This window comes from Thunnus albacares, chromosome 8 (assembly GCF_914725855.1).
Source record: "Thunnus albacares chromosome 8, fThuAlb1.1, whole genome shotgun sequence".
Classification (NCBI taxonomy): domain Eukaryota; kingdom Metazoa; phylum Chordata; class Actinopteri; order Scombriformes; family Scombridae; genus Thunnus; species Thunnus albacares.
The window spans coordinates 28,759,806-28,781,420 of record NC_058113.1 but is presented as its reverse complement, the minus strand read 5'-3'; the positions used below and the strand labels follow the sequence as shown (position 1 = coordinate 28,781,420).

General features: G+C 38.8%; 2 protein-coding genes across 3 annotated transcripts; both read right to left on the bottom strand.

Annotated features, from left to right (window-relative positions):
* Nucleotides 1-6,461: 6,461 nt before the first annotated feature.
* arl4aa (ADP-ribosylation factor-like 4aa) lies at nucleotides 6,462-10,289 on the bottom strand. 2 transcript variants are annotated; one of them, XM_044359923.1, is made up of 2 exons: nucleotides 10,166-10,289; nucleotides 6,462-7,952 (listed from the first exon to the last, which is right to left on the bottom strand). In XM_044359923.1, exon 2 carries the CDS (start codon nucleotides 7,849-7,851, stop codon nucleotides 7,249-7,251), a length of 603 nt encoding a protein of 200 aa, XP_044215858.1. In that variant the 5' UTR covers nucleotides 7,852-7,952; nucleotides 10,166-10,289; the 3' UTR covers nucleotides 6,462-7,248. The 2 variants fall into 2 exon arrangements, with proteins under 2 accessions (XP_044215858.1, XP_044215859.1); XM_044359924.1 differs by lacking the exon at nucleotides 10,166-10,289 and adding an exon at nucleotides 9,390-9,794.
* Nucleotides 10,290-11,286: 997 nt separating this feature from the next.
* On the bottom strand, nucleotides 11,287-14,523 carry si:dkey-30e9.6 (uncharacterized protein LOC564083 homolog). Its single transcript, XM_044359148.1, has 4 exons — nucleotides 14,089-14,523; nucleotides 13,809-13,893; nucleotides 13,373-13,515; nucleotides 11,287-12,168 (listed from the first exon to the last, which is right to left on the bottom strand). Exons 1-4 carry the CDS (start codon nucleotides 14,521-14,523, stop codon nucleotides 12,082-12,084), a joined length of 750 nt encoding a protein of 249 aa, XP_044215083.1. The 3' UTR covers nucleotides 11,287-12,081.
* Nucleotides 14,524-21,615: the final 7,092 nt, after the last annotated feature.

The following is a 21,615-nucleotide window of genomic DNA, read 5'->3' as shown; positions in this document are numbered from 1 at the left end:
TTGTGCACGCACCCACGCGCACAGATATCCCCCCGTTGCCCTTCCAGCTGCCTTCAGTCATGCTCTCTCAGACGGAGACTGAGAGGTGAAAGAGCAATCATCACCTCAACAATGAGGCTTTCACACACGCTGAACCAAGGAATGCTACTGCAGGAGCACTGTCAACCACCCATGACAAAAGTCACTGTTGCAGCAAACAAGTAGCGTCTAATCGTTTGGATCTGTTCTTATGAAAAAAAAAAAAAAAAAAACATTTAGCTGTTATATCGTCCAAGTAACAACTCATTTTGGATTTGCTTCAAGATTGAAGGTTAGAGTTTATCAGATTTTTGGAGCAGGCTGCAATTTGGAAGAGTTCACTTAGCAAAGAGCTTTATTTACAGCACAGTAGTCCCACAGACATTGACTATGTTTACATGCACACTAATATTCCACTATTATTGCAACTATGCCAATATTCCGAATTTGGTATGGGTCATGTAAACAGCATATTCCGTTTGGATTGATTTAGGCCTTATTACGGCCTACTTTAGATGTGGGATTTGCCAATATTATTCAGGTTTTAGGAGCATTCTTTGGACATGTATACGGCGCATTCAGAATATGCGTCTCAATTGGGGTTTTTACCGCAGTTTGTGACACACAGCCCTCTTGCCTGTTTACCCCTGTGCAGTCAAAATGACATATGCTGGAGCAGGAAGGCAGACAGAGGACAGGAAGGAGAGGAGAGTGGAGAGCTGTTCAGGGTGGGCTGGAAAAACAGAGCGTGCCTTCTCCACGATGGGGACGGAGGGGGTTGGTTATTATTTTGACATGCAGCCATGGACTGACGGTGACGACTCTGTGTGATGCACCAAAAACACTCAGCAGTGTAGTAAACATCATGGGACAACCTAGATACTGGATGTGTTTGTACCTATAATTTTATAATATCAGTCAATATCACTTATAAACTTATGTTTTTCACCTCGCTCGTTTACTTCACTGCCTGCAGAGATCTTGTGATTCCCATTCCCACTGGAGCAGTGACAAATCCTGAAAACCCTCCGTATGTAAAAGGGGATATTAGTGGAATATTCATTTTCATTAGAAATGTAAACAGCTTGGTAGAAATATTGTCTTTTTCGGAATAAGGGCAAAAACCAGAATATTTTGTGCATGTAAATGTAGTCGTTGTCACCGATCTCAAGCAGATTAGATTATGTATACTGCACTGATATCACTTCATCCTGCAAATTGAAAGTGTTTCAAAGTGTTGCCTGTGCAACGGTAAATGGTCTACTTTGTCAACAGCAATACTCATTGTGTAGATCTAAAATTAAGCATGACTGTGCAACTTCATTGCTGATTCGTGCCCTAAGATTTAATCAGAAACCACTTTTGAGGGATAGTTTACGCAAAATTTGATGTTTTCAAGTTTGAAAACCCACAGTAAAAACCAAGCTAAAGCCCAACCAGCAGTGCATTAACATAATCCAGTCAGTTTTAAAAGGGGTTAATGTTGATGTTCGGCTGACCCAACTGCCTGCATTTCAGTCTACATTACATCTATTTTGGTACATGAAACGAGTTTTGTGTGCTGATTTTACAAGGATAGTAAAAACATGTATGCAGATGAAACTCTACTGTTCATTTCAGTCCTGTCTCTCTCCTGACATGAAGCATGACACAGAATGCGTTACCTTTTTTAATATATAACTAAAACCACTATCGTTGCCCTAGCTTAACCAAATGTTTTAGTAGCCTAAACCTAATAACATATGGGATGCAGGACGTGAACCTCAGTCACTGGTGTCAAAGTTCAGTGATTCATACACCAAGCAACTCTGATCTCCTCCCTGTGACTTCAGTGCAAGATGTCACAAAATTTTGCCAGTTAGGGATTATTCTTGAAACAAACATTCGTACAATATGTTGTCCAACCTTTTCTAAAGGCAAAATTGCCCTCTCAGTAGGCACACTTAAAGGCACGAAACCCTGCTGTCATGGAGAGAGGCAGGGAAAAAACAATTGTTCAAAATTAGAATAATAAACTTTGCTTATTTTCTCACCTCCACACACTTGGCCAACGGTTGCTTATCAGATTGCCAGATTGGGAAGTTGGAAGAATTGTTGGACAGGATGCAGCCCAACCAATTCCAGTGTAAGAAAGGTATGAGGGGAGTGAGTTTAAGACGCTGCTCCACAATCTATTATGCACTTTGCTTGAAGCATAGGCCTTTAACATGAGCCAAGCAGAAATTATGTTTCCTGCAAGATGTATTTGGCAAGGCAGATTAGCATTTAAAAATATTTTACAGGAGATAAGGTTGTTCAGTCTGATTTATCCTCTACCATTTCTCATTTTCAGCAAAGGTTATGAAATCTGCAGATGTTTTACTGGAATCAATAATAACCCCCCTGACCCCAAAAAAAATATCTTAACTGATTGCACATCTTAGTAAGTGTATTCAGGTTATAAAACAGAACCTCTGTCTTTTCTGCCTTTGTTCATCTTGCCACAGCTCTCTCCGTCTATCTCCATGGATTCGAAGGATTAATGAAACCGGCTCTTCTGTGCTCCAAAGAAAACAGGAGTACACTTCTCTAGCTCCTCAAACAGCCTCTCCCCTCCTCCCCCCTCTCCCCTTGCAGGTGGCCCCGTTCGCTACTTTGAGCAAGGCTGCAGGGCTGTGGGAGGAATTCACATGTAAATAGGCCACTCGTTCTCAGTAGACTCGGGGAAGAAAAATGAATCCCGTCATGATAACCTTGCATAATAAGCAGGCTAAGAGTATGCATATATTGCAGTGTCCCCTTTTAATTACACAACAGGATAAATCTAAACTCAGCAGAATAAGAACCCCCTAGAGATGGGTTTATGGTAGAGTGCAGTCGAGCAGTTTGACACAAACATTACTGTGTCATGGCCATGCAGAAAGAGAGTCGTATGCTATGTGCTTATAATTTTACCTCCTTCATCTACCAACAGTTTGTTGCAGTACATCAAATGTGCCTAAACAAAGACATCAGATTTCGAAGGCTTCTTTTTGAACCTTTGTGTGTCTGAGCATGCTAATTCTCTGGAGGCTGGGCAATTGTCAACAGTGTACCCCAAGGTTCAAGGTCAAAATTATAGAGCTGGAAAAGGGCATTTACCCATTGTCTCACACACCCACCCACATATGTATGCACTCACATTTAGTTTCCCTTTTAGCTCATACATATTTTGACCTTATTCCCCAGCTAGGATCATTTAAATCTAACCTTAAAGCATATCATGGAGAGCCAAAGTCCCACTCTGCCTCCAGCATAACTCTGAGCTTTAACTGGGGACATCTTTTGTGATTCTTTCTTGAGGGAAGACCAATGATATGTTGTTTTTAGATTTCAACAACTACAGCTGTAGTTATGCTTTGGCAGCAACTCAATAGCTAAGCTGTGTTGTGTGAATGGATGTTTATTCTTGAAACTCATAGATTCTCTTCCACCATGTAGGCTAGTTGTTATTGTTGTTGAACACTAACAAGAGTATTATTTTACTTCATGGTTATGTTACTGCTATTTAGAAAAACTGATGAAAGACAGCTCTCAGTGAGAATATACATACTAGCTAAGGCAAGTGAAACAGAAGCTAAAAGTGAGATGGGAAAAGTTTTGAGCATCCAGGGTTCATAAAGTAGAAATCTCTTTCATTTTCTGCATACGTTAAAGTATTTTCAAGGCTTGGATGGACAAGAAACTCCCTGTTGAATCGCCAGTACAAAAGATGTTAGAAAACATCAGGGTTCCTTTGACAAAAAGTCAAAGGTACAAGCCTTTGCACGTAAGAGCTTAAGAACATAAGTCAACAACAACTCCCAAGGAACAGATTCTGGGCCAATGTTCCTTGACTTCAGGAACTATGGTGCTGGTTTTTGTTGTCAACAAAGACGCCCTCTGAATTTGCAATAGCTTCTGACTGGCTTCTTCTCCATGGCAACAGAAACTGAGGCTTGTGGATACTGTAGTATTTACAACCATACAAACTGACAGACAAAAACATGATTTCTTAGAAACAAAGTAAACTGATGGCCATAACACCATAAACTCTTCAAGTTATCCTTGAGACTCTTTGATAATTTGTGTTCTTGTGTTGAGCGTGTTTCAAGGGTGTGTCTACGCTGAGGAACATTGGAGGATCTCATTAAATTAAAAATATGACATGGGAATTCACAGTGGGGCTAAATACCTCTATAATCAACAGTCCTCCCACTTTTCATCTCCTATGCAAGATGTAGCATATAAAATATCATTGCTTTACACATGTGTTCACCAAACACACACACAGTAGAACATTTTGTACAGTATTCAGCTGTATGCTGCCCAACCTTGAAAATAACTGCCGAACGCGATCACGCCTGAGGCAGCTCTCAGCGAGAACAGCTGAGATCGCTCCAGTACAGTACAAAAGCAGTAATGGGTGGGAATTCTTGTACGGATGAGTTACTCCAAACAAGACAAGCTCATGACGACACTGCTGTGTGCTTTTATTTAATGTTGGTCGGAGCATTTCCGTGCCAAGCACACCATCTGAGGTTAATGGGTTAATGGATGGCCCCTGGACAAAGAGATTTATTCACCCTAATCCACCTTTCACTGAGGACTTTACAAGTACAAGAATGGATAAAGACTGAGATAAAGGACAGGGGGGAATCCTATCCACGTAGAGGAAATGAACATATGAACAAGAAAAGTGATTACGGTTGTTATAGTCGCGTTAGGTTTCATATGACATATTAAAATGAGTCAGCAAAAACGGAGAGAAGGAAAGGAAAAAAGCTTCGTGATTTACAGAGACAATAACTACACGTAATCCCCTGGTGAGCGCTTCAGCAGATCAAAGGAAATGACCTGAGGTACATACAGCGAAGGAAAGCAGGACAGACATGGATTGACTTATAAACACACACACACACACACTGACAACTGACTTGGCTTGCAAAGAACAGGAAGGAGAATGAGGAAAAGTGTGAATGTGCCTTTGCCCTCTTGAGTTTCCTTTCTCGGTAAACAAGTTGTGAAGAGGCACCTGGGCTACTCAACACAAAAACATCATTCATCAACATCTGACAAAAAAAACGGGGCACTCTGGGAGTTTAGTAATAATGTAATTGCAACGCTTTGGGTTTCAAATCCAGCCACAACCCTTGTCTCATGCCTCACTCCTCACTCTCCAGCCATAATTCCTGTTCCACTCTGCTTAAACTACCTGATATAGTTTTAAAAAAGCCCAAAACAATTTATAGCAATCAGGTCGTATTCCATTGATTTCAATTATATTCCGCTGTAGCCCTAAGGTCACGCATTTTTTTGGAATCTAGTGCAAAGGATGAGGTTTTTCATTATCAATCTATTTTTAAATGCAACCCCCTTGTGAGATACAGCACCAAAACCCCACATGTAGGTCATAATTATCACATTTAACTGGAACAGATATTTATATGGTCAGGGTGTTTGGTGATTCAGCCACTGAGCGGTGTAAACTACCAATCTGCATCGCATAGTTATTTTGGAAAGCCAGCTGCTGCACTGGCCTGCTGGGCTTATAGTCATTAATTGTGAGAACAAATGGCATTAATACACTGGGCTACATATCTGCAAAACTCAGTCCAAAAATACTCAGTAATGCTTCTGGCTTCAGTCTCCCACCCCAGCCTGTTGTACTGGGTCTGGACTCCAGACTGCCTTGACAACATTTTCAAGCCCTAAGGACGACCTGTCTGTGCTGTGATGCATCAATGCATTTTTTTTTACCCCTTTGAAAAGCAGCAGCCAATAGTTGAAAGACTTTTTTTTTTTTTTTTTTTTTTTTTTACTGTGGACAGCTTTGTATTGTTTCTTAGATGTTAGTATTAGGTCTCATTGATGTGCTCCAACTTTGCTTTTGATGTGTGTGATATGCACCATTAGATTGACAGCACCTGTGTCTGTATATCATTAGTTAATAACAAGACATGCAAACAATGCGGCGCATCATATACAGTATTTGATGTGAAACATAGCAGACATATACTGTAGGTATGTTGAAGTTCGCCTTAACAGGCAGTACAGGTCTCTAAAGCTGCACACAATCATCTAAATGGACCTTGAAGCTTTGGGCGTGCTCCTGTGTCAGCACAATCATTGTGCAAGATGCCTAAAATGAAACCGAGGAAGATTTCTCAAAGTGATAATTAGAGGGTAGGTTGACTGAGCATGTATTTTGTTTTTCGGAAACCCCTTGCATCACATTCACACGTGGCAGTACAAGCAGTCCTGTACTGGAGGACTCGTGGTGGTTTAATCATCCCTCTCAGATTCAAACAAGACTTTTAATGTTCAAGCCTGCTATCATCCAAATGAACTGAAGGTTACAACCTAACTATCTATGAGCAGCTGCTTTTTAAATAAAAGCTATTTAATAACACAGTGGACAGAATAATAGCCTCCATACCATTGTCAACATTGGTCTAAATATGTTTTATTTAGCAAAACATAATGCATAACCTGTCTAGTGACAATGTGGCCGATGAGGACCACCTACTGTACAGTAGCATCTGTTGTATTTTGCCAAAACATTTCTGTAAAATTCAACACAATATGCTCTATTTAAAAACTGTAAACTCAATAAAAAGTGATAATCTAAAGTGCTTTTGAAAAATAAACTTGAGAGATATAAGACAGCAAACAAATCGATAATAATGCAATAATGCACAATAATACTTTTCTTTCACAAAGAAAGTCCAGTGTAAAAAAATAACAAGTTATAATAACATAAAACTGTAAAATAAAACGTGATGTTAATGACATTTCATTGCCCCTCTGGTGAAATGATGTTCATTCATTTACCAAAATAACCCTTCAACTAGTCAATGTCTTTTCTTAAATTATTTTTGGTAATAATGTTTGGAACAGCCATGAGCCATTAATGAATCATACAGCATCCTAAAAACAACTTCTATCACCCTTCCAGACCCCAAACCATCCGTGCTTTTTGAACCATATAAACTCTTTATACCCACACATGTCTGAGACTTTCTCATCTTCATACTATATTCCTTTTTGTGTCACTTCCTGATCAACAGCATCCTCACAAGACCAAGACCGGGAATCCTAAAGCTCAATTTTGGACTGATAAAACTCAGCGTGTTGAATCTGGACCTGCAGTGGATGCTTGTATCCACTCAGGAGAACATCCTTTATGTTTCCTTCACACATTAAAAAGTAGACAAGTCTTTCTTGTGAAGTTCATCTCTTTTTCTTCTGCTGTCGAAGCACCTTTCTCCGTTTCAGGATCAAGTCATGGAGTCTTTCCAGGCCCTCCTTGAGCCCGTCTCCTATGATGGCGCAGGCTGGCTGCAGGTGCCACGGTGTTGCGGGGCTCAGCTCTTTCAGAGCCAGCAATTTCTCGATTTCAGCCAGTCCAAGAGAGTGTCTCAAGTCCTGTTTGTTGGCCACCACCAGCAGGGGTACCCCTTGGTTTTCAGAGGTCTTGGCGATTTTATGGAGCTCTGTCTTGGCCTCCTCCATGCGCTCTGCATCCACAGAGTCCACCACAAATATGATGCCGTCCGTGCATCGCGTGTACGACTTCCACAGAGGGCGTAGCTTCTCCTGGCCACCAACGTCCCAGAAGTGGAACGTCACAGTCCTGTGGCCACCCAGAGACACTTTGACCTTCTCTGCATTGAAACCTTTGGTGGGAACCGTGTTCACAAACTCGTTGAACTGCAGCCTGTACAAGACGGTGGTCTTCCCTGCAGAGTCCAGCCCGAGGATGGCGATGTGAAAAGACTGGAAGAACGGGATGCTTGAGAGCATGCTAGGTTGTTCTGACAATCCATTCCCCATCTTTCCTCATGGGGAAGGATTAGTGATTTGGGAGATTTGATCCAATCGTCCAACAATAATCCTCAGAGTTGCTTATATTCCAAATTGACTGCAGCAATTACCTGAAAGTATATTGCACATGTTATTAAGGTTGAAACACAGGCTTACAGAAGCAGTAGCACTTAAAAGTTGCACTAATCAATATTTTTATATTAACAATGGATCACATGACTATGAGTAACAAGAAAGGTATCATTCGTACTGACAAACCAACTGAGAATTAAAAGCGAACTGCCGTTGCCTTCAGTTCAACTGCGCTTTTTTAGCCTCTTTTAGCTTATATTTTGGTTTTCCGGCCTGCAAATTACATAACTCAACAACCTCGTCTCAGGAGGCTGCTGTTTTCAGCAAAAACCTCCTGAACTCTGGCTGCCCGGCACCAAATGGCAGACAAAGTTAGTGACGAGCCAATGAACACTGTGAAGAATGTAGCAAGCTAAAGAGACAGATATTTTTCTACAGAGTGATTGGAGACCAATACAGAGCTAGAAGGAGAGTCACTACTAGACTTCTGTTCGTCCAGTTGACAGAAACTCAAAATTAATGCTAAACTTGCTCCGTATCAACTGGACCATTTGCTAACACGTTCTGCATAACAACTTGATAAGGTTATGTAAGATGTTGTGCTTTCACCCATGTGGCCAAAAAAAAAAAAAAAAAAAAAAAATCAATCAATGCAGCCTTAACTACTTGAGTACTAACAGAAGGTTATTTACTTTGGTGAGGCCACATTTACAGAGAAAAACCATCAAAATTACACTGTAAAGTGAGCAGTAAAATTACACCAGCATATAGAACAAATATTTTTTACTTCATGTGTTGATATAAGGAAATGTGATGCCATTTTAGGGATGACTAATAGTGCTATCAGTTGATTTTCACATGCAATGCAATTCTTAGAAATGGTTATTTATATAGACAGAGATAAGGGTATTTATTGTTCCTTTCATTTAGTCAAACTACACAGTTGTGCGTCACTTACTATATCAGCCTTTATGATCAGGAAAAGACTTGTGACCTACATATCATATTCATTCTGATATCACCATTTTTATATTATATTGATTTATTACCCTGCTTGAACAGAGCCCAAAACGATCAAACGTTCCATGACAGAAATATACTTCATTTCATACTTGTAGCGTCTTAAGTCACACACTGAGGAGTTTACAGCCACCAAATTTTACTACATAGCCTAAAATGTCTGAAACAGTCAGAAAATAATGTGTTTATAGCCACCTTATTACACTACATTTAATTCATTTATCTGATATGGTATGACTGTTACATTCCTATAGGGAATTAGTAAACTATGATATCCTTCTTAATTGTTTTACATGCTAAATTGAGTTCAGTCTCTAATTACTCAGTATTTTATCTGAATAGCAGTCATAGATGGGTGTTGCACTAAAATCACAAGAGGGCTGACACCCTGAATCATCCAAGTATTCACATGGCAGGTGAACAAACACACATACACAGTTCAGTTGGTTACCTACCAGTCTGTAGAGAAAACATTAGACCTGCTCTGAACACAATCACGGTCCCTCCAGCGTCTAACAACCTTTTAGATATTCAAGTCCAGGTGTATTTCCACCTCTTATGTCGACAACGACGACTGAAAAACCCTCGCCAGAGACGGTCAAACACTCCCTGCCTGTCCTCGGCGTCCTGTGTGGATCCACCGCTGATGACACTGCTGCTGTGTACGTGTGTGTGTGTGCGTCTCCCTGTGTGTATGTGTGTGTGTGCCCGGTTTGGATCAACGCCCACACGGACACTGCGGGAGTATGCGATTGGTGCGAACGCATCCCTCTCTGTCAGCTGATTGGCTAAGACAGCTGTCAATCACAGTTCTGCCCGGGAACCAGGAACACCTGTTGCTCAGTGAGTCTGTCACACCATTTTACGTTTATTATTTAGTTGTTGAGCTGCGGACAGGTTGCAGCCGGTGGTGTGTGCGAACTCCATGTTCTTATTAAAGGAACATAAATTTAAAAAAAAAAAAAAAAAAAGTTAAAAGTTCAAACTTCCATTTCGACGACGTTCATAACAAAATCTGTCGTGCCATTAACGTGCAGATAGAAGACGTTTATAGGAAAATGTATTAACCTAAGGTGCTGAATCAATAGCGCTGTTTTGTAGTCCGTTCGCGTTGTTTTGTAGTCCATATTAAACCATAAACAAATATTCAGATAGTAGCCAACTAGCTGATGGTCTCACCGGACATTTCGGACGTTAGCAGTTGACCGTTAAAAGAAAAATTCAAACTTACCGTTGATGCAGCTCGGCGAGTCAGCATGTTTTCACTTTTCTGACCGTTTGTGTGTGACTGTGTGTGTGAAGAGAGAGAGAAAAAGTGTGTGTGACTGTGTGTGTGTGTGTGTGTGTGTTTGTGCTGCAGTACCGCCCCCATTCATCCGCGTGTTTTTGTTTAAAATGATTGGTCAGAGGAAAAGCACCACAGCTCACTGCAGCCCTCCATGCATGAAGTGTAACAAACACTAACTGGCTTACATAACCTGCGTCTGTTTTAGGTCATCTTTAGTCGGTTTGATTTGTTTATTTTCACACAGATATTCTGAATATAACACATAAAACAGTTTGCATCAGCCACACTATTATATAACCATGTATCATATAAGGGATAGTTCTTATATACATTATGTTAGTTCCTGTTCATTAGGCATTTAACTATTAGTTTTTTAACAGTTAAATAGTGACTAATGATTATCTTCTCGATTAATCAATTAGTTGTTTGGTCTATAAAATGTCAGAAAATGGTGAAACATGTCAACCACTGCTTCCCAGAACTTAAGGTGATGTCCTCAAATGTCCTGTTTTGTCCCGGCCAACAGTCCACAACCCAAAGATATTAAGTTTATTGTCATAGAATAAGATAAGATAACTTTATTGATCCCTAGATATTTGTGTGCAGTGCAGAAAACAACAGATAACAACTAGGAGTAATGACAAAATAAGAGGTCAAGTAAATGGAATTCAATACAAAACAATTAATCAATCATCAAAATAGTTGGTGATTAATTTAATAGTTGACAACTCATTAATCAACTCAATGTTGCGGCTCCACAACTATTATTTAAGGTATTCAGTCATCTTTCATTCATTCTAAACTGGCTCTAAAATGATTCATTTTTGTACATATTTTAGGTTCAAGATTCAGTTTTATTGTCATTATACAACACAGGATTGCACAGTGAAATGCAGCTGTAGCCCTCTCCACACTACACACTAAGAAAATGTATTAGCAAATATTAAAATGTTTTCCATTAGAATAGAATAAAACAATAAATTTGGCAATAAAACAGAACAAAGTATATAAAAGTAGCAAAGAATGAAAAAACATACAAAAAACATATAAACATCTAAATAATATGTCCTAATATGATACTATAGTCTATTTTAAAAGTCATATACACTTTCTGAAAAGATCAATGACACTAGTAAATAAAATCTTTATTATCCATGCTGCAATAAGCCTTTTTTAATGAGATGGAAGATTTTATTTCTTTATGTTATGAAAAGATGATAAGAAAAAACATACAGCAGCCTTTGGGGGTCATGCGGTTTAATGCAGTTGCTGATATTCTTTTGATTTTATATTTAGTGTGTGAGTTATGCACAGAGTCACAGATGGTTCATTCAACGCAGCTATTTCAGATATGCTTCGAACATGTGCAGGCTTCATGTGTTTATATTTCTTGGGGTGCCGAATGAGCAGCTGTCAGTGGACCAGTGGGCTTCTTAAAGTGGTTCATGACACCACAATCACTGCATGTCTTCTGCCATCATCTTAAAGCTAAAATAATCTCTAATAATACCTTTTTTTTTCATTTTTTTGTGCTTTCAGCTGCGTTACCACTCAACAATAACATACTGTAGCTGTTTTTCATTTACACTGTATTGAAACAAATCCAAACCTTGTGGCTACAACATAAAACTATATGCATAGTCACTGTTGTGCTCCTTAACAATGTCTTATACTCTTATTTCTTTCCTAAAGCATCACTGTTTTGCTGTGTTTTATGATCACAACTGTATTTTATCAAGTTTTTCATCCCTATTTCCTGTTTGTATAGTCTATAATTTGGAACCACATTACACTTTTTTCTAAAGGAAAACAAATATGCACATGTTAAACTAATTAAAAAAACACATTTAAAAAGAGAATCATGATCTGTTTTTCCAGGATTTTGAGAGTTTCTCTTCCACACGGTCCAAGAACGCACTGTAGGCTCCTCGTCTTCGCCGGTGTCTCTGTGAAACAGACATTTAGTGTCAGTATAGGTGTAACATTAAACAGTTGTAACTGTTGCAATCACTGTTCCTGTTTGGTAGACTCAAACAATTATAGCATATAAACCACCAGAAGCCACGTGGTTTTTATTATTTTATTACATGTATATCTTTATTTTCTGAGTATATATTCTTATGGATGTGTAATACTTTGATGATCTTATTTTATTCAGTGGTCCTGTACAGCTTAAGGCAAACATATGCTTTTGGTGATTTTCCATCATTTATATACTGTTATAATGTGGGGTGTCTATGTTAAACATGGTCAAACTTCCAAAACTTGAGGTGAACATATGTAGAAATGCTTCCTGAAAGTCAAAAGCCAGAGCTTCAGCCTGCTCTGAATGCTTCGTTTGCAAAGTTACCTCTTGCCCATTAAACTGGTGACAGATTGTGGTTGTCATATTGTCTTGGTTGCCTCGGTTGTCTTGAACAACCTTGTTGCTAAGGTTGTTCTAAGGATTTTTCACATTGTCCACTCATATTTTGTATTGGATCGTTCTTGAACATGTGCATATGTATTTGAGAAATTGACATTTTGAGTAAAGAATTAGAAAAAGTAGTGAAATACGACTACTATTGTTTGTTTATATGCCATCCAGAGCCGGTAGAAGTCTGCCAAGGGGCAGCAGCCGGCCAATCAGAACAGAGTGGGCTCATCGGAAGGGGAGCCTTACAGACACAGGAGCTAAAATGGCCTCTTTCAGACAGAGGCTGAACTGAGGAGCTGCATAAAGGGCCAGTATAAGATAAACAAGGAGTTTTTTGAACTGTAACTCATGCAAAAATATTCCAGTAGAGCCCAAGAATATAATTATAGACCTGTAAATGTCTATAATATGTCCCCTTTAAAGGGTATATAACATGCTTGTTGTTATTTTCTGTCATTTTTATCTTGTTATAATGTTGGATCTCTATGTTAAACATAGTCAAACTACCAAAACTTGAGGTGAACATATGTAAAAATGCTCCCTGAAAGTCAAAAGTCAGGGCCCCAGAATAAGAATATAGACCAGGAAATGTACCTCTGACAATGTTTTACTGTAATCACTGTAACCACTATAATAATTATAAGTAAATACTGCCCTTTAATTTTTACAGTACACAATATGTGTATATTACATTACAATCAAGTATTAGGAGTGGCTTTTTATGTAACACTGACTGTGTAGGAAGCTGATTTTGGAGGCCAGGGTCGGTGAGGGAGCATGAGCTTCGCATCCCATCTGGGCTCTGCAGGTTTATAGGTGTTCATCCTTGTCTTGGTGTCCCTCGAACTAAAGTCTGACTCTGATCTGGTGGTACGCACTGAAATATAAAAGATATTTATTTATTAATTTGTTGGTGCAGACATTGTATTCAACAATGTACGGAAACAAGCTTTTGACTGAGTAAGACTAAACAACTCTTGTTTAAATCCTGTTGAGTGAAACTCTCAACTCATGATCCAATAACAGGCATTTTTTTCTTTTGTGTGCAGACTTTGGCACGAAATGTATTTGTTCAATGACTGGTGGTGACACAGTTTAGAAGTAAATTCAGACTACAAGAGTCTGAGACAAAGTTGAAGCCACAATTAACTCAGAAAAAGAACCACTTACTGATGTCCAAGTGCCTTAATTTTAAATTGAGGTTACCAGGATCCCTTTCATAAGCAGTTACTACATCTGGAAGGTCTTCATCAAGCTGAAGTGAGGTAATAAAAAGAAAAAGTTCATTTTCTTCAGGTCAATCATTTGTGTGTATCGCCATCTTGTGGTCAATTTAAACATTACAACATGCTGTCCTTTCTCATATTCAGTTCGGTCTGTATATTTATCACTATTTTGTCTTCAAGGTAGACACAACAAACATATATATTTTGTGTTTACAGACACTTACCGGTCTGAAGTTATGAGGTTTGTAGTTCTTGAAAGGCCCAGAAGGGTATTTCCCCCTCTTGACAAACATAAGCTCAGACTCCAGAGCATCAGGAGGCCGATATGATGTGATGAACTTTGGAGAGTCTTTCCTCTTGTGACTTTCATGTAAAACATTTGGCAGAGATATTCCAGTTCTCCACTTTGTTTCACTTGGTTGTGATACAGCTACATTTGGATGTGGCTTTCTTTCTTTCTTTTGAGGAACCGACAGAGACCTGTACAGTTTAAGAGAGAAATCGGGCGGCTTGATGCTCCACACATCGCCTCGGCTCTCAGTCTCCGGGAGTGTGAACCATTTGCTTCTTGCTAAGGAGAGATCCTGACTTGCAGAGAACTGGATTTTTTCTTCAAAGCGGACTGAGGACAGCGGGTGCAACAAACCATATGGAACCATTTTGACTTGTTGATGGACAAATAAGTTATCTGCTTACCTTGAATTTCATGGAGATATCTACTGGCCTGTCACTTCTAGACACTTAGAAGTTTAAATCCACAGAGTTTGAGGTTGAACTGTTACTTCATACGTCAGGAACATAGCAGTGGCCCCAGGAGAAAGTAACAGACAGTGTGGCACAAGAGCTGATTACAGACACAACACATAAAAAGTGCTGCTTGGTAACCAGCAGCTTTAGTCTTAACAAAAAGAATTAAGTTAAGTGGGCCGAGCTCAGTCAGACATTCAACAAAAGCAGAAATCAGGAACTTAGCAACAGTGCAAACAATGTGCCCTCTGAATAGCAATGCACCTTTTAAAAACCCATAGAAACAAATTGTGTGTGTACTTCTGAACTTTAAATTTTAAATTTAGTTTTACATTTATAAATTTCACATCTGGCAAACACTCTTATCTACAGCGACATGTTGTTCAGAGGTGATTATGACAACATCATCAGATCATCACAAGTAAACATGGATATTTGCCAGTTTGCGATCAGTTTGAGTGCACCGAATGCCTCAAGGAGTAAACCTTTACTCTGCTGGATTAACAAACTCCAAATCCAAAACAGATTCCTATTTAGGTTAGTAAACAATCCAGTAGATAGTCATGCTTTCCTTGCTGAAGAAAACTGAGTGAACCAAAAATCCCACACACTGCAGGTCAGCCGGTCTGACTTTATTTAATTATGACGTAAGCTAACATTAGTAATTAAATAAAGCGAGTACAAGTGACAGGCAGTGTGCAGGATATCTGGTTCAGATCTTTGTTTATAGTTTAGAGTTTTTGGTCCTGCACACCCATCATTAAGATTATATAGTGTGCAAGAACTTTGTTGAAGTTCTTACTTTAGGAAGGAATTTGTCATATTGTGGGGAATCATCTTCCATCTGATGTATCCAAAAGGCTTGTCATAAATAGGGTTAAGACTTGGTTTTTGGTTAAAGTAGAAATGATGCATAGATCAAGGTTAGGGTAAGGGTAAGGTTTAGGCATGTAGCAGTAACAGTTAAAGCCTCTATGTTTCACTGAGATTTGTTTTGTTTCTCCTTTATTTAACCAGGTAAACATCTTAAAACCTCTATTTGTAGAGAGACCTAGCCAAGAGAGCAGCATAAAAACATTGTTTACAACAAATACAAACATATACAGGCTAAGACAAATGCTACATGCTATGAAAGAGTATAGACAATATCCAGTTAAATTCATAAACAGGTATGTATTTCCAAACCTAAAACTAGAAAACACAAGTTCAGAAGCAAATGTACATTGTTCCGGGAGGAAGGAGCAGAATGTAAAAGCAAGGGATGTCTCATATTTCTACCAACAAAAAACTTATATTGTCAGAATAACATGGAAGATCCTATAATCTCATAGAATTTTAATTATTACATATGGCCTTTAAGGTTGAGGTAAGTCTTCCGGGAACTCAGGACAGTCTGTATAATGTTCTCACAAAACAATTGTATGTGTAATGTTTAAATGACTCCACTAGATGGCAGCAGATACCGGAGTCAAGCAGTTGTGAACAGTCAGAAAACAGATGATACTGAATGCTATTTTCAGTTTTTAGACAGAAGCAGACAGTTCAGTCCCCCACTAATTCTGGTTTTATAAAATAGTTGTTAAGTTCAGACTGAGCAGAGAAGATGAAACACAGCTAAGTAAGCAGTAGGATTCAGTCTGTGGCCTGTGTGGCAGTGAAGAGGTGAACAGACTGAGAGGAACAAAGGTTGAGCTTTGGCCACCTGACTTTAAATTCATTTGAAACAGTCCTGGTAACTCAGTGTACTGCAGCATAATGAATGCTTACGTATGTAGGGAGTCTCAAGAGACAGGCAGGGACTTGGCATGCAGAGATGATGCTTCTTCCAGATGCCCTCCGTACTGCAATCACTCTGGATGAAAGCTGTTTAATGTCTGCTACATAAGACATTTTTACAGACTAAACCTCCCAGAAAAGTCAGGGAAATAGTCTGGAAAGGAGCTTGTAGTAAAAAGGAAAGGGTGCTGTTTTTCCTTTATGCTTTGAATGATTAATTAGTGTAGAACATCTGGCTTCTGAAGTGATCAAATCTCACTATATGTGAATATCAAAAATATTACAGTACAGCAAATGTTTTCCCCTTTTTCCTGTATTATGGTTGGTTGTTAATCAACCTTTCTTTCATGTTGGACTAAGGAGATGATTGACATGCAGCTCCCACTATGTTAAAGTCCCTGCATGCTGTTTATTACTCATCAATTAGATTTATTACTGATGATCCCATCTATAAACATCATTGTGGTCTTTATCAGAAAGCTTTCCTTTTTATTATGATTATGACTATAGATTGTTATAGACTTTTATCATGATTGTGATTAGATCTCGTTCTTTTTTGTGAAAAACAAAGAAAGAGGCACACTCGTGATAGAGGGTACTTGCCGTCAGTGTGTTAATGAGTTTAAAGCTGCACTTATCAATGGTTTTGTAATGGATGAAAAGACTACTCACAGAGATTTATCACCCAACCCTGCAATTCCCCCTCAGCTCAACAGAGTGTTTTGGTGTCTTTCAGCTCATTGTATTGGTTTTTGGACCCACAACTTTACTGTTTTGGTTCACTTTCACTGCTCTCAACAACCCAATTTCCAGCTACAGCAACTATATTCAGCAAAAAAAAAAATCTCTGATAAGACCACAGCAGACTACCTGCCCAACACCAAACAACAATAGTGAGGCATTTAGCAGTTAAAACAGCAGATATTTCCCCCAGGAGTTAGAGGTAGAGAGTAAAACAGAGCTAGAAGGAGAAAGAATATATAATAAAAGAACTCAGCAGGTGGCCAGAAAAACAACAAATGAATGCTAATGTTGCTCCGTGTCTGCTGAATGTGTAAATAGACAGGTGTTTAAATAAAATACAGCTTTAAATAATACATACATGTAACTATAAGCAGACAGTACAGAATGAGTGCTCACTAAAATAATACCATATGGAATAAAAAAATCTTCTTCATACATATATTTGTATGTATGGTTGCTCTAAACATGGAGGACGGAACTGGTGGACACACTATGCGTAGAAAGAGCCAACAATGTATTATTATACAGCATTTAGGTCAAGTGGATGATTTTTTTTTCTTACTCCATGATGAACTGCTAATATATTTTTTCCAATTCCTGACTACAGCCAAAACCTGGAAATGATTTAATTTTCATTTCACTGTTTCATTAAAAGCTATCATAACTTACTAGAGGTCAGGAATCCTTTAAAAATATAGTCTCTCTTTTGTCACTGATCAGGACCAAATGTGTTATGAGAGGTCATAATGGTAGAAAAATAGTAGTATAAGAGGTCATAGCTGTGATTTACAAAGGCAGAGGAGATCCCCTCATGTAAACACTGATCTGTATGCTTGAGAGTTTATCCAGACAGTTGTCACGGCAATCACTTTGTTTGTACCGACTGGGACAGCTGACTCAAGGGGGCAAAGGCAACAGGAAACCTGAGCTGAGACCAAACAGCGCCTGTCAGGGAGCTGACCTCCTTGCCCCTGTAAAACCAGGAGCCTCCACCTACATAGGCTCCTTTCGACCTCTGGCCCTGCAGCTCTGTGTCTGAAAAAGTCCTGCCATTGTATCCAGTGACATTTACAGCCACTGTGCAATCAGTGGTTTGGCTGAAACAATTATGGGAGCCTTTTGTCAGACGTGACAGCCCGAGATGCTACTATTGACCCTGCTTTTCAGAGTCGTCTCTACGTCACTCTGACAACATGATGGTGCCTAATTGCATCGTTGTTTGAACACAGAGAAAAAGCACTACAGATAAGTAATGCTGCAACACACAGAAGCTTGTAAATTATAGCTACATAACTGCTGGAGGAAGTAGAAACAAGCTGAGATTGAGAATCCTAGGCTAAGCTAAAGACATGGTTTCCCATATACTGGTTTCATTTATGGACTCATTTCCAACGTCTGACTGTGTGTCAGGACCTCCATCTGTTTTTACTGTTGTTTGAGCATCGTTACTGAGACAAGAGAAGATTTCTGGTTTTTGCCATCACTGCCCATCCCATCAAATCAGACGCTCTTCCTTCCTTTTCCTCTTTCCTTTCATCTTGGCTCAGATGGAGGAGGGGATATGCTGTAAATCAAATGATGTTAAATGAAATGCGGTAAATCCTGAAATGTAATAAATGTGGATAAAACAGACTCATACAGGGCTAGTTATGAATTTGTGATACTGATTTCATTCATAGGTTTGGCTTTTTGATTTGCTATTTTGTGATGAAAGGGCATTATTTACTTTTTACAGTGCACACTTTCCCTAAACTCCCACATCTACCTCAACTTCCATAAGCAATTCCCTAATTCCTGAGCTCAGGAAATGACAATTCAATAGTACAAGTCATTGTACAGTGCATTTTACAGTAGTTTTGGTTGAAATCTGATGTTAAAAAGTAGTCGAATTTGTTGAAAACACTAGGTTTGTTCAGAATTTAAGCACAAATAAACGCAAAAGAGATGCTTTTGCAAAGTAAACTTGAAGTTGTGCAACATTGTCTGGTCTTGATGATACAGTTGGACTAAAATAGGCATCCCACTCGGGTTTCCTCAGCACCAAAACAGCCAAACTAACCATAGTTGTATTTTTAACATCTATTCTTAAGCAAAATTGTTACTAGACGGACCACATGTAGCAAGAACCTACCTCATACACATACACATTGTGAGGAGCTCTTTATAAATCTACAAAGAAGCAAAATGTGCATTTATGTCTATTGATACTATTGTTAGTGTATAAATGTGTATCTCCTCATATTCTACTACTGTATGTAATTCTGCTTGTGTAATTGTTGTGTATCAGTTTAAAATGATAAGGAGAACCTTGAAAGAAGTTCTTGCTCTTTGTTTCTGAGTTGCTGACACCAAACTGTGAGGTTTACTGTCATAGTTTTAGTTTCTGTAACATCTTAGACTCTCAAATTTTATTGTAACTGCACTGGAGATATGTCAGTCATCAAGTCGTCTAAATTCAGCATCTACAGGAGAAAGAAAAATACACAAGAAATAGTCCCAGAATTGTTCGTTATGTCACAACTAACTATTTTATAACTGTTATAGTCTTAAGTTATGTTTGACTCTGAAAGAATATTGATTTGTTATTGGATCAGAGTGAGTGTGTAGACATTGTTTGCATTGTTGGTAGATAGTGATGAGTGGTCAGTCTGGTTTGTGGCATGTGATGGGAGGCTGGATGTCGGGGGCTGAGGCAGGAATAGCTCGTGTCATGACCCAGCTGCTCTGAGGTCACATTTGTCCTCTACAGTAACCAAACACAAAACAGTTCCTTCTGCAGCGTGGCCCAATCACAAAACAAACCCAAACTCAGCAGTTCTGATATGTTAAGTGCATTTACCAGTAATCAAGTATTGCATTTTCATTTTGGGAGACTATTTTTTTTCTCTACTGCAGTTCAGAAGGAAATATTGAACTCAGTACTCGACAAAGGATTTATCTGATAGCTGCAGTTACTTTGCAGAGTAGATTTTACATTTAAAACATGAGATAAGCTCTAAAAATACAAATATAATTTTGTTTTTTGTCTTATCTTTCTTCCTTCTTTCTTTCTTTCATTATTTCCTTTCTTCTGTCCAGTCTCCCCTCCCTCTTTCCTAATTTCTTTCCTTCTTCAGGAGATCTGACAGCAAGCACATCCTAGTGGCCTAGAGGTTTAACATACTAACGTTGTAGTAACAACACCCCTCATTTAAGTTTATTCCTTCACTCTGCCTGATGAAGGCACAAAATGCCCCAAATGTATCTAAAAGCATGTAAATCCCAACAGAAAAACTAACTCTATTCCTCTGTACAGTGAGTGCTTTACTTTTCATTTACTTCACATTTGAGTGCATTTACAACTTTTACCAAAGTAAAAATTACAACGCAGGACTGTTGTTTTATAGCGCAGTTATTTCCAACTTGTACCCTTCTGCAACCCACTAAACACAACTAACCCAACTGTACAACTGACCATCAACCTGAATCAGTAGTAACATATTAACACCATGTGTTGCAATGAGAGCGCGTGAAAAAAAAAAGGTTGAAATAGTTAGCTAAAAGTAATTAGCTAAAAACAATGAATAAACAGTTGAAATTGTTTGCTAAAAGTATTCAGCTGGAAGTTATGATCTAACAGTTGAAATCGTTAGGATGGAAGTAATGGAAGTAATGGATAAACAGTTGAAATTGTCAGCTAAAAGTAAGGGCTAAATTGTTGTATGTTGGTTATATGAAAATATATTCTTACAATATCTGTTTCAGATCAATAATAGTGCTATATAACATCCAGTTTGTAATCGATTCATACAGTAAGCACATATTTGAGTGGTTTCAATGAACATCAGACCAAAAAATGTTGGAAACCACTGATATAATACACCACTTTTCCACTAAGGTGATGCCACTTTTACTTAAGTTTGGGATTTGAGAAATTTGTTTGGATCCGCAATCCAAATCCGAGTGGTTTGGGTTCAACTTTCTCCATCGTACCACCTGGATGATTAAGACAAACCTTACTTCTCCAACTGTTGTCAAAACAACATGCGCTTGTTAAACAAGACAGTTTGAGGAATTATTACATGATGTTTTCCAAATCTTCCCCACAGGGGCCCAACAAAGGCAGTAGGGAAGCCCATCACCCCAATGTGCTTGAGACCTAAAAAATAAGCACTTTCACCTTTTTACTGAGTGTGAGCAGCCTCAGGTGGGCTATAAATCAGAGAGCTGATTTAGTCCTGTAGATGTGTTGAATTATTAATTTCAGCTGATGTTTGTGATTTCCCTGCAGATGATGGAGGGAGACACAACAGCAAAGAAGACACAGAGGAAAAAACTGGGAAAATGTACCTGCACAACATGGTGTTGGAGGATTTACTGTACCTGGCTTCTGAACATGTTGGCTTGGTTCTGGTCCGACTGCTGTAAACCACATCATTATTCAAATTGTCAGTGGTAAGTGGAGGAGCTTATAGGTGAATCACTACATGTATCATGCATCATAT